General features: G+C 43.0%; 1 protein-coding gene across 2 annotated transcripts in view; it reads right to left on the bottom strand.

The window, feature by feature from the left end:
- EPG5 (ectopic P-granules autophagy protein 5 homolog) overlaps positions 1 to 12228 on the bottom strand; it is a 112885-nt gene that overhangs the window by 98459 nt on the left and 2198 nt on the right. For both annotated transcript variants that reach the window (XM_017529711.2, XM_037738988.1), the window contains exon 2: positions 1381 to 2322. In XM_017529711.2, the coding sequence (XP_017385200.1) occupies positions 1381 to 2322 (942 nt within the window). The remainder of the gene's footprint in view (positions 1 to 1380; positions 2323 to 12228) is intronic.

Here is a 12228-nt window from a genome sequence, read left to right as displayed (position 1 = left end):
AACTATAATCATGGTGAGGGGTCATATTAATGTGTAGAGAACATTACCAGCAAATATATGATCAGGCGCAAAGGAACATAAAACCAATCACAAATACATCACAAGTTCAGAGAACGGAAGAATAACTTTAAGAAGTAGTCAGCAGTGAAAGCTGCAAGCAAATAACAGAACATCTCAGACTGATGATTTTGCCTTCTATTTTATGAACATAAAGCCAATGTGCTATTCCCTAAACTTCACGGTACCTCAAAATATCTCTGAATCTACCCTCATCATTCTTTGTAGTTCTGCTCAAAAGAAGGAAAAACCTCTCCTCTCCAATACTAACTTCACCAGCTGTGTTCTTGATTCTTGATTCTATCCTCTCTTCCTCAATACAGTATTTCCAAATGTTTCCCTCCTTCCTATCTACAGAGATATACAGGTCTGCCAATGAACAAGGATTAGGGATGGAGGAATCACATGTTCCATATTCTCTCCAAATCTCCTCCAGCGTCCCTTCACTGCGAAACTTGTCAAGAGTAACCTCGTCTTCCTTGCCATCTCTCCCAAGCGACTATGAAATGGCTTATGATAACTTTGGCCTCCACAGGGTTGCATCTAATAGTCTCCCCCAACCCCTCTCAACCTCGAGAGGACATCTCCCCCTTCCTTTGGGGGCTCTGTGTTACACGTCAGGGATTCTCCATTGCTTATAGATCAGGAGGTGAGTTTCACTCTCATTTAGTCCACTGCCATCATCCTGGAGCTGGGGATCAGTTATCACCTTCAGGTTCCTCATCCCCTCTCAATGGATGGGGAAGACCATCAGATGCAACCCTATGGAAGCCAAAGTGATCATAACACCTTCAGTTTCCTCTTCCCCTCTCAACCTTAACACTCTGTACCCACTGGATGTTGGTGGCATTATGCCCAAGGTCACAAACAAATGGCCCATGGGCTGAATTTCAGCTGGAGATATGATTTGCTTAGGCTACAACGTGTGTGTATGTGTGTGCATGTGTCGGATTAGTTGCTAACATTTGCACATTAGTATTCCTCACACAAAAATCCAGATTTCTAGTTTTTCTTGGAAAATCATAAGATGTGGCAATGCTGAACCACCACAACCTCACAGCAACAACCAAGCAGAACTCAAGAGCGGCTGTCCCCTCTAAACCATGCATGGGCTGACCCAGTGACCACTGTGCCAGTCAGCCTGCTCCACTCCTCCAGGTTATACACCTGGCTCCTGCAGGCATTTGACTTTGTGATCCCTGCCCTGTGCTACTATAGGCTGAGGCAGGGTCAGTGCGGGTGTAAGGAACAGACTCCAGACCTGGACGGCATCCCAGGAATAGCAGCTCCACTGCAAATATCCCAGACTTCTGATCAAAATACCTGTACAGACATTTGTTCCTCTTTAAACTGCCATAGCCGACTTTTAGCATTTTGGCAATCAGACGTCAGAGTGAGCAGCTCAGCTTCGGCCAGCAGCAGTTGCTTCCGACATCGTGAGTAGTTCAAAAGCAACTCATAAAATTCATGCCTATCCTGGTGAGCCATGCTGTCAAATTCTTCTAAATATGACTCGACGTTTTCCAGCCATGAACCAGGCTCCAAGATTTTTAGCTGTTCTTTAGTAAATGGTACTAGTTCTGGTTGAGATGGGATTTCTGGGTAGAGTCGCTCACTACGAAGCAAGGGTTTCACTGCCACCAAAGCAGGTACTTCTCCGGCAATTTCAGCTGGCAACTGGGGATACAGTTTCTTCACTTTAGGTGTCGGAAAAACATGTTTGGCTTCACAGGAACTCTGCAAGCCAACATTCTGTGGCACCTCTGAAGAACAAACCAGGAATTGTTTGTCTTCTTTGCTATTCTGAGTTTCTCTGACTTGTACACTTTCTATTTCTGGCTGACTATAAGAATTCGATTGGGGTACACTTTCTGAAAGTCCACATTGTACCGATTTATTTTCCTCTACCTCTGTAAAGTTCTTGGGGGTTTCTACTTTTGTTCCAACACTGCCTCCTGGGTCGACCTTTGGCTTGACTGCACTGTCCCTCACACAGGGTCTGGCCTCTTCCCCTTCCTTTGGGGGCTCTGTGTTACACATCAGGGACTCTTCATTGCTAATAGATAACGAGGTGAGTGGTACATCAAACATTTCACTCTCATTTTGTCCACTGGCATCATCCTGAAGCTGGGAATCAGCTACCACCTTCAGATGGTCTCCTTTGAATTCACAGGCTGGAGAAGGGATTTCCTGCTCTCTGGAGGTTTTTGGAAGGAAGACTTCATCGGACTCTTCCCTCTGAGGGGTTTCATATTTCTTCTTTTCCTAAAAACAAGATATATAACGTGAAATAATTTATAACAATAATTGAGGCTTTCAGCAGGAGGAATTTGAAACTTGCATATAAAATCTAAATTTCTCCATTTAACAAATGAAACCTAAATTCACTTTGCAAGTAATGTGTTTCATATGTCGTATTGTCCAATATTGAGTGTGTTAAATCTGGAGATTCACTAGAAAAAGATCAGCTGGATTTTATCAAAATTAAAAACTTTCATGCTACAAATACCATCAAGAAAGTGAAAAGGGCCAGGCACAGTGGCACACACCTGTAATCCCAACACTTTGGGAGGCCGAGGCAGGTGAATCATGAGGTCAGGAGATTGAGACCATCCTGGCTAACACGCTGAAACACCGCCTCTACTAAAAATACAAAAAATTAGCCAGGCCTGGTGCCACACACCAATAATCCCAGCTATTCAGGAGGCTGAGGCAGGAAAATCGCTTGAACCCAGGAGGCAGAGGTTGCCGTGAGCCAAGATTGCACCACTGCCTCCAGCCTGGGCAACAGAGCGAAACTCCAATCAAAAAAAAAAGGTAAAAAGATCACAGAATGGAGACAAATATTTGCGAGGCAAGTATCTTATAAGGAGCTTACATCTAGAATATACAACCAACTCTTTTAACTCAATAATAATAAAAAGATACTCAACTGAATTTTAAAACAGGCAAAGGATCTGCATAGGTAATTCTCCAAAGAAAATAAACAAATGGTACATTAAAAGAGAGATGCAAATCAAAACCACAATGAGATACCATGTCACATCCCCTAGGGTAACTATTTAAAAACTCAAATAATAACAAGTTTTGGCAAGGCCATAGAAAAATTAGAAGGAATACTGCTGGTAGGAATGAATGTAACATGATGCAGCCATAATGGAAAACAGGTTGGAATGGCTGCACAACCCTGTGATCATATGAAAAACCACTGAATTATACACTTTAGGTCAACCGCATAGTTTGTGAATTATATCTCAATAATGCTGTTAAAACAAAGATTACAAGTATTTAGTGAGTTAAGAAATGAATGAAAAGGGCCAGGCACAGTGGCTAATGTCTGTAATCCCAACACTTTGGGAGGCTGAGGTGGGTGGATCACCTGAGGTCAGGAGTTCAAGACTAGCCTGGCTAACATGGTAAAACCTGGACTCTACTAAAAATACAAGGACTAGCTGGGAGTGGTGGTGCATGCCTGTAATCCCAGCTACTAGGGAGACTGAGGTAGCACCTTGAACCCAGAGATGAAGGCTGCAGAAAGCCAAGATTATGCCATTGCACTCCAGCCTGTACGACAAGAGGAACACTCCATCTCAAAAAAATAAATGAATAAATGAAAAGGAAATAGAGGGTGGAATGTGGAACAGAGGAAAATTTGTTTTCTGTTTTCTTAAGCTGTAGGAGAACTCTGAGATGTTAAATGCTAACTAGGGGAAAGAAGGAAGGCAGGGGACAATCACAGGCTGGGCCACAGGATCCTGGCATGGCAAACAAGCCCTCAAGCCAATCCAAGGCTTCTTCCCCAGCCTGTCCCTCAGGCAGTTTTTAACTTCCCTTTATCCCACTCACCACCTCACCCCAACCCATCTCTTTGCTTCCTCTCCCCACACCAGGATTGACCTTGAAATTTCACATTATTTCCCTTCACCAGCTACAAGTCCTAAACTTGTCTGCCCACACCCTGCAGATTTACCCTATCAGGAATCATCATAACCATAATAATAGCAATAGCTGGGGGGTTAAATAATCAATAAAGACTATTTTAACCTTCCTGCTCCCTCCATGAAGAACACAGAAGCCTGTTCAGGTTTTTATTTTCCCTAAGGGTGGAACTCACTTCCCAGGGTTTCAAAAGTGTTACCAAAGAAAACTTCCTACCCCTGAGTTTGTTAGTGTTATATGTAAATTTTCAGTGCCAGAAAAGTAGTGGCACTCAAATGTAAATTTCCTCAGCAAGGCAATTTACTTCTATAGAAGGGTGCTGCTCACAGATGGAACAATGGCAAGTGCGCACCTGAACCGGGGAGGGGAAGTTCTTATTCCTGATGCAGGTAGCCCCTACTGCTGTGTCATTCCCCTATTGGATAGGGTTATAACACACAGTCTAAACTAATTCCAAATGGCTATTTTAAAGGGAGCGGAGTACAAGCTAGAGTGGCGGGGTGGGTAGTTTGGCGGGAAGGATGGTTACGGGACAGGTCAGAGCAAGTGACCAGGGGTGACTCAGGTCAAAGTAGGTAACCAGAGCAGGTGACCAGAATGAGTCAGGACAGAGCAGGGGACGGGGGAACAGATGTGAACTACTAATCAGAGCTGGTAGAAAAGGTTGTTTACTGAAGTTAAACTTTAAAATGGAGAATTAAAGAATAAGAGAGTTGAACATACTGACATACCAATTCTCTGAAGAGAAACCTGGCGTTCACTATATCTAACAATAGGGAAGTTAGGTCCAATAAGGGAATTAATTAGAATTAGGTCCAACAATGGAAGTTAGATCTAATAAGGGAATTAATCTGGAGTTGCCTTAGGGAAGCAGGCAGGGGAAAAGGAGAAGCCAATGCTTTAATTCAAAGAATGGACTAGCCACACTAGGGGAGGCAGGCAGGAGGAAGGGGTGGACAGCTGGGGGAAGCACAACTGTCTGAGCAGGTGGCACAGGCCTGTTCCTGCTCCCTTACAAATCTGAGACAGGAATAGGAGCTCTGGGATGCATATGGAAAGAGGCAGCGCCTGTGGACGGTCACGGAACACCAAGAGCAGTGGTGAAGCCTCCCTGTGGCTCATGTCACTTCTCCAAAACACAGAACAGGGAACAGGTCCTGAATGTCTCCAAGCCTCCGGTCTCTGCTCTACCACCAATTCAATCCAAACATCACTGTAAGACTGGTCTCCCTAAATCACTGCTCTGAACACCACAAAAGCAGTCCCAGCTCTTCACTTAATGACTGACTCTTAACTCTGACATTCGGTGCCCTTGATGACTCACTTATGATCCTGTCCCAATACAAACCTTTCCACGTGGGCTTTCCTGTGAGCTCTGCAACAGGTACTTGTCATCAGGCCCTGGTCAGGTGCTACCTCATTGTTATTTACCTTTTATGTTCTGTCTCCCAAATAGACCACAAGTATATTGAGCTGTACCTTACGCCTGTCTGAATCTGATCTGCCTCTGTGTTTATTGTTTCTTGAGGCAGTAGTGATGACCTGTGAGTAACAAGTGCATGCTAAACTTTGTCCTAAGTACTAGAATTTTAAGGTAAAGAAATTGTTGAATCATCAAAAGAATATGTATATTTACCACATGCTCTGGCACATTCAAAACTTTATTTTCATATGCATGTCAAAAAGCAGAGGGAAAAATCCAATTAATTCAGAAGAAAATGAACTTTCATGCTCAAGTCTGAATCTATTCTTATAGTTAATACACAAAATTTCATCTCACTTAAAAAAAAAAAAAAAAAAAAAAGAGGCCAGGCGCAGTGGCTCATGCCTGTAATCCCAGCACTTTGGGAGGCCAAGGCAGGCAGATCATTTGAGGTCAGGAGTTGAAGATCAGCCTGGCCAACATGGTGAAACCCCAGCTCTAGTAAAAATACAAAAATTGAAACTGCCTTTGCAAAATTATGACTGAGAAAGTAAAAGAAACCTAACTTGACAGACTCCATCTTGCTTTTAACCTCCAAGCTGTCCTTGTGCATTCCTTGGCATAGGATGAACTAACTTTGGAGGAATTTAGTTTACAGTTTAAACAAAGACAATAACAGCCCTTTCCTAAAGCAGATCTCCTTCCTGCCTGGGGACTAGATTGCCTTTGTAGGACTAACATTAACCACAAGATTAGAAATTATGGTTTAGGAGTCAAGCAATTAGGGGCTATAAGATTCTGACCCTCCCCAAACGGCTCCTCAGATCAGTGCTTGAGATATTTTGCAGACCCTGCACTTGATGGATCAGCTGGCACCAGCTGATCAATAAACTGGCTCATCTGATCTTGTGGCCCCCACCCAGGAACTGACTCAGCGCAAGGAGACAGCTCCGACTCCCTATAACTTCATCTCTAGCCAATCAGCACTCCCAGCTCACTGGCTTCCCCCCACCCACCAAGTTATCCTTAAAAACTCTGCTCCCTGAATGCTGGAGAGACTGATTTGTGTAATAATAAAACTCCAGTCTCCCGCACAGCTGGCCCTGCATGAATTACTTTCTCTATTGCAATTCCCTTGTCTTGATGAAGCAGCTCTGTCTAAGCAGAAGACAAGGTGAACCCCTTGGGCAGTTACAAAATTAGCCAGGCATGGTGGCTGGCACCTGTAATCCCAGATACTCAGGAGGCTGAGGCAGGAGAATTGGTTGAACCTGAGAGGCAGACGTTACAGTGAGCCAAGATCTGGCCACTGCATTCCAGCCTGGGCAACAGAATGAGACTCCGTCTCAAAAAATAAATAAACAGGGCTGGGTGTGGTGGCTCACACCTGTAAATCCAGCACTTTGGGAGGACGAGGTGGGTGGCTCACCTAAGGTGAAGAGTTCGAGACCAGCATGACCAACACGGTGAAACCCCATCTCTACTAAAAACAAAAAATAAGCTGGGTGTGGTGGCAGGCGCCTGTAATCCCAGCTACTTGGGAGGCTGAAGCAGGAGAATCACTTGAATCCATGAGGCAGAGGTTGCAGTGGGCTGAGATTGTGCCACTGTACTCCAGCGTGGGCAACAAGAGCAAAACTCTGTCTCAAAATAAATAAATATGAAATAAAATAAAAAAGAAAGCCAGCTTCCAATTACTCTGCCTACTTCAGTTAAAAAGAAATAAAGGTCAGGTGCAGTGGCTCACACTTGTAATCCCAGCACTTTAGGAGGCCAAAGCGAGAAGATCTGTTGAGCCCAGACCAGCCTGGGCAACACAGGGAGATCCCATCTCTGTTTTTATAAAAATAAATAAAGACACAGTAGGAGAACATAATGTATATATAATAATCATTATAGATCACAAAATAAAATTCAGATGACTCTACATGTATCAATTCCATGTGTATGAAGTAACATAATTTAAGCAAAAGGTATTTCCTTTTTCAAAGAAAATTAGAGACAGGATGGGTTGTGATGGCTCACGCCTGTAATCCCAGCACTTTGGTAGGCTGAGGCGGATGGATCACGAGGTCAGCAGTTTGAGACAATCCTGGCCAACGTGGTGAAACCCCATCTCTACTAAAAATACAAAAAATTAGCTGGGCTTGGTGGTGCGTGTCTGCATTCCCAGCTACTTGGGAGGCTGAGGCAGGAGAATCACTTAAACCTGGGAGGCAGAGGCTGCAATGAGCCAAGATCGCACCACTGCTCTACAGTCTGGCAACAGAGATAGAGTCCGTCTTGAAAAAAAAAATTAAGAGATAGAGTCTCACTATGTCATCCAAGCTAGAGTGCACTGGCTATTTGCAGGCACAATCATAGCATGCTGCAGCCTTGAACTCCTTTGCTCAAACGGTCCTCCTCCCTAGCCTCCCTAGTAGTTGGGACTACGGGCTGGTACCATCACACTGACAAAAGAAATTTCTTACAATAAAAATGGCCAGGCAGATTAAGAAGAATCTATTTCTTTATTTTTGATCTCCACATAAGTTACATACAGGTAAAATACCAATTTTTAAATCATTTAAATGAAGAAATAATAACCAGTAAATTATACAGAAAGAGTTGATAAATACAGAAAAACATACTTAACTATATATTACAGTAAATATGCCCTAGAGTGTGGGTATATGGGGGGAAACCTAAAGAAAAATACAACAAACTATTACCAACAGTTATTTCCAGGAGCCAGAATTCTGGGCATTTCATTTCTGGGTTGTACAGAGTGTGAGAGAGTGTGTGTGTGTGTGTGTGTGTGTGTGTGTGTGTGTACCCTCATACACACTTTAAGCAATGAGGAATCAGAAAGTAATCATTTAAAAATAAAAGTTTTCTCAAGTTTTGGAAAATAAATGGGAAGTTTTTATTTATCGCTTGAAATAGACATGTAGAGACGTGGAGCAGGCTTGGATTCATATGTCCAGGCCTACTCTACATCTTTACATGTTTATATCAGAATTAACATATCTAAAACCAAACTCCTGATTTTCCCCCTGAAACCCATTCCACCAACAGCTTTCCCCTTCTTAGGTTCTTCCTTGACTTTTTCTCTCAAATCTCACATCCAAACCTCAGCAAACCCTCTTGGCTCTCAGACTTCAAACACTCCTCACCACCTTCTTTCTGACAGCCCTGGCTCAAGCCACCATCACCACTTGCCTGGATGACTGCAATAGCCTCCAACAGTCTCTGCTTCTACCCTTGCCCCCTTACAGTCTGTTCTCCAAAAAGCAGGCACAGTGATCCTTTAAAGCACAAGTGGAATCATGTCACTCCTCTGCTCAAAACCCTGTGTTGATTCCATACGTCACTTGGGTAAAAGCTTATGCAAAGCCCGACATGATCTGGCTCTGCTGTTTCTGACTTCATCCCCCACTATTCTCCCTCACTCACTCCACCCTAACCACATTGCCCCCTTGCAGTTCCTAGGACAGGCCTAGCATACCACTGCCTGATGGCCTTTTCCTGGCTAGTCCCTCTGCCTGAAACACTTCTCCCTCAATAACCACATAGCGAACTCCCTCTTCCGTTTCATGTCTTTACTTAAATGTCACCTTCAACAAGAACTATCCAGACCACCCATTCTAACCTCTCAACAGTACTCCCAAACCCCTCCGTGTTTTTTTTTTTTTGTTTTTTTGTTTTTTTTTTAAGATGGAGTTTCATTCTTGTTGCCCAGGCTGGAGTGCAATGGCACAATCTCAGCTCACCACAATCTCTGCCTCCTGGGTTCAAGTGATTCTCCTGCCTCAGCCACCCGCATAGCTGGGATTACAGGCATGTGCCACCACGCCCGGCTAATTTTTGTATTTTTAGTAGAGACGGGGTTTCTCCATGTTGGTCAGGCTGGCCTCAAACTCCCGACCTCAGGTGATCTGTCTGCCTTGGACTCCCAAAGTGCTGGGATTACAGGCATGAGCCACCGTGCCCTGCCTTCCCCAAATCTTTAACCTGTCCTTTTTCTTTTTTCCATAGCACTTACAAAGCATGATATATTTTATTCTTCATGGGTTTTTGTTTGTTTAGCTCACTTGTTTTTTTGTCTTCTCCCCTCTAGAACGTTAAGTTCCACTAAGGCCAGGTTCTTTGGATTTTTTCTCTTTTACATCCCAAGTACCTAGAATAGTTTTTAGAACACAATTGGTGATCAATGAGTGTTTGTTTAATAAATGAATTTGCTCTCAGGAGCAAATTTTTATGCCAAATTTATTTGGCATAAAAGAAGCCAAATAATACTATACAGCGTCCCCCAACTTCACACCAAACCACTCCTGGTGGAAAGGGACTAGAGGGAGAAATCAATCATCTAGGCATGGCACAAGGGGGGATGGGGATTAAAAAGGTTTTCCTGTGACCTTCTGGGACACATCTGCCTGTCCTTAGCAATTACCAGGTACTCTCACTATTAATAAGTTACTGGAATTCAGAATTTAATATTAACTTTTAAAAAACACTATAAAATCCACTTCTTCTGCAAAGTAAGTCCAAATCTAAGAATCTACTGTACTTAACGCATAATTTATCAAGATCAATGAAGTGAGGGTCCTCAGAGTTGGGGGATTTTATAGCAGAGAATGATATTAAAAGAATGAAAACATTAGAGGACTATCTCTTAGGCATCAGGCAATAAGCACCAGATGCCCAACCATAACCTAGCAGCTGAGGTTAGCTACCAGATGATTAACATTGAGGAATGTGGATCAGCTGCTGGGTTAAGCCCAGAAGCCACTCAAACTGTCTAAAGCCAACAGCACATGACACTATCCACTTCCTCAACTGAGCCTTTGAACCAGTTTGTGGCTCCCTACATAGTTGCCAAATTATACTACAGATGGTAAAGGTTTTGTTAATGTCGGACTTTATAAACATAACCGAACCATAACAGCACTAAGAAGTGCATCAATTTACTCTAAAAGAATTAACTTTCTATCTAGATGGTTTTATTCTAAAAGAACTAACTTTCTAGATTGACAAGGATGGGGACCTTGCTAATGTCATGGACTTTTTCCATTAGTTTTCTCATACTAGTCAGAGGTAATTTACTAGAGTAAATTCTTCTGAGAGACAAAGCCTGGAAATAGTCTTCATTACTGGCATTTATTTCATCATTCGACGAACATTATCAAGTGATAAAAAGGCTGTGAAGGGTACTGAGAACAAGACAGGTCCCTCCGTCAGTGAGTTCAAAATCTAAGGAAGAAGAAAAATGTTGACAGAGTAACTTCAAATGAAATCAGTGGCAGAAAGGGGAGCAGAGTGCTACTGGAGGAGTGGTGACATGAGGGTGATGAGAAAAAGCTTCTCTGACAAGGTACTGTTTAGCTGACACCTCATAAATGAGTAGTTGGCTAGGTAAAGAGGGACAGAAAGGGGTGTCAGAGGAAACAACACAGGGAAAGGCCCTGAAGCAGGAAAGGCCATAAAGGTTAAGAATCAAAAGAGAGCCAGGTGCGGTGGCTCATGCCTGTAGTCCCAGCACTTTGAGAGGCTGAGGCAGGTAGATCACGAGGTCAGGAGTTCAAGAGCACCCTGGCTAAGATGGTGAAACCCTGTCTCTACTAAAAACTACAAAAAATTAGCCGGGCAAGGTGGCAGGTGCCTATAATCCCAGCTACCAAGGAGGTGAGGCAAGAGAATCATTTGAACCTGGGCAGCAGAGTTTGCAGTGAGTTGAGATCACGACACTGCACTCTAGCCTAGGCAACAAGAGCGAAACTCCATTCTCAAAAACAAAACAGAAAAAAGAATCAAAAGAGAATTTTGGGAGGCTGAGGCAGATGGATCACCTGAGGCCAGTAGTTTGAGAAGAGCTTGGCCAACATGGTAAATAAAACTCAGTCTCTACTAAAAATACAAAAATTAGCCTCCAGTGGTGGTGGACATCTATAATTCCAGCTCGGGAGGCTGAGGCAGGAGAATCAGTTGAACCGGGAGGCGGAGGTTGCAGTGAGCTGAGATCACACCACTGCAATCCAGCCTGGGCAACAGAGTGAGACTCTGTCTCAAAAAGAGAGAGACAGAGAGAGAGAGAGAGAGAGAGAAAGAGAGAGAGAGAGAGAGAGAGGTAGAAGAGGTGGTAGAACTGAGGCTGAGGAGGAAGACAGAGGCAGAAGAATCATACAAAGCCCTTAGTCCATGCTTTGGACTCTAGCCTCTAGGTGATGGGAAACCTTTGAAAGGTTTTGAGGAGAGTAACATAATCAGTTTTGTTTTGAAAAACATATATCCAGCTCAGTTTAGAGAATGGGAAGCAAGAATGAATGTAAAGAGGCCAGTTTAGAAGAAATCCCCCCTTGGAGGAAGGTCATGGTAGTTAGGATGGAGAGGAAATGCACGGAATCAAAAGAATATTTAGAAAATGCAATTGGCAAGACTTCGTGAATGATTAGATTTAGTGGGTAAGAAAAAGTAGATGTCAAAAATTTTTGGTCTGACCACATGCCTCTGAAATAAAGGCCTCTTCATAAACTCAAACAAAAAAAAAATAATGTACGTTTGTACAGAAAAGTTGCCTAAGATAAAAAATATAATCAATTGGTTTTTCATGATGGATCTAAAAGCTTAAGATTTTTAATTTTTTTAATTTAGAAATTCTGTTTTAAACAAAATAACTTAAGAGAGAATCCCCTTAACAGGCTCTTTTTTAAGCATTTGTAACATTCTATCTGTGGAAAGACAAAGACATATGGATATATGAAATAACTATTAAGCTCCTGGATTGTCAGGATTTCTGGCTTTAACCTGAGTTATCTCATAAACTGCATGAC

Source organism: Cebus imitator, unplaced genomic scaffold (genome assembly GCF_001604975.1).
Source record: "Cebus imitator isolate Cc_AM_T3 unplaced genomic scaffold, Cebus_imitator-1.0 Scaffold60, whole genome shotgun sequence".
Classification (NCBI taxonomy): Eukaryota; Metazoa; Chordata; class Mammalia; order Primates; family Cebidae; genus Cebus; species Cebus imitator.
The sequence above is the reverse complement of the archived record's forward strand: the minus strand, read 5'-3'. Positions and strand labels throughout refer to the sequence as shown.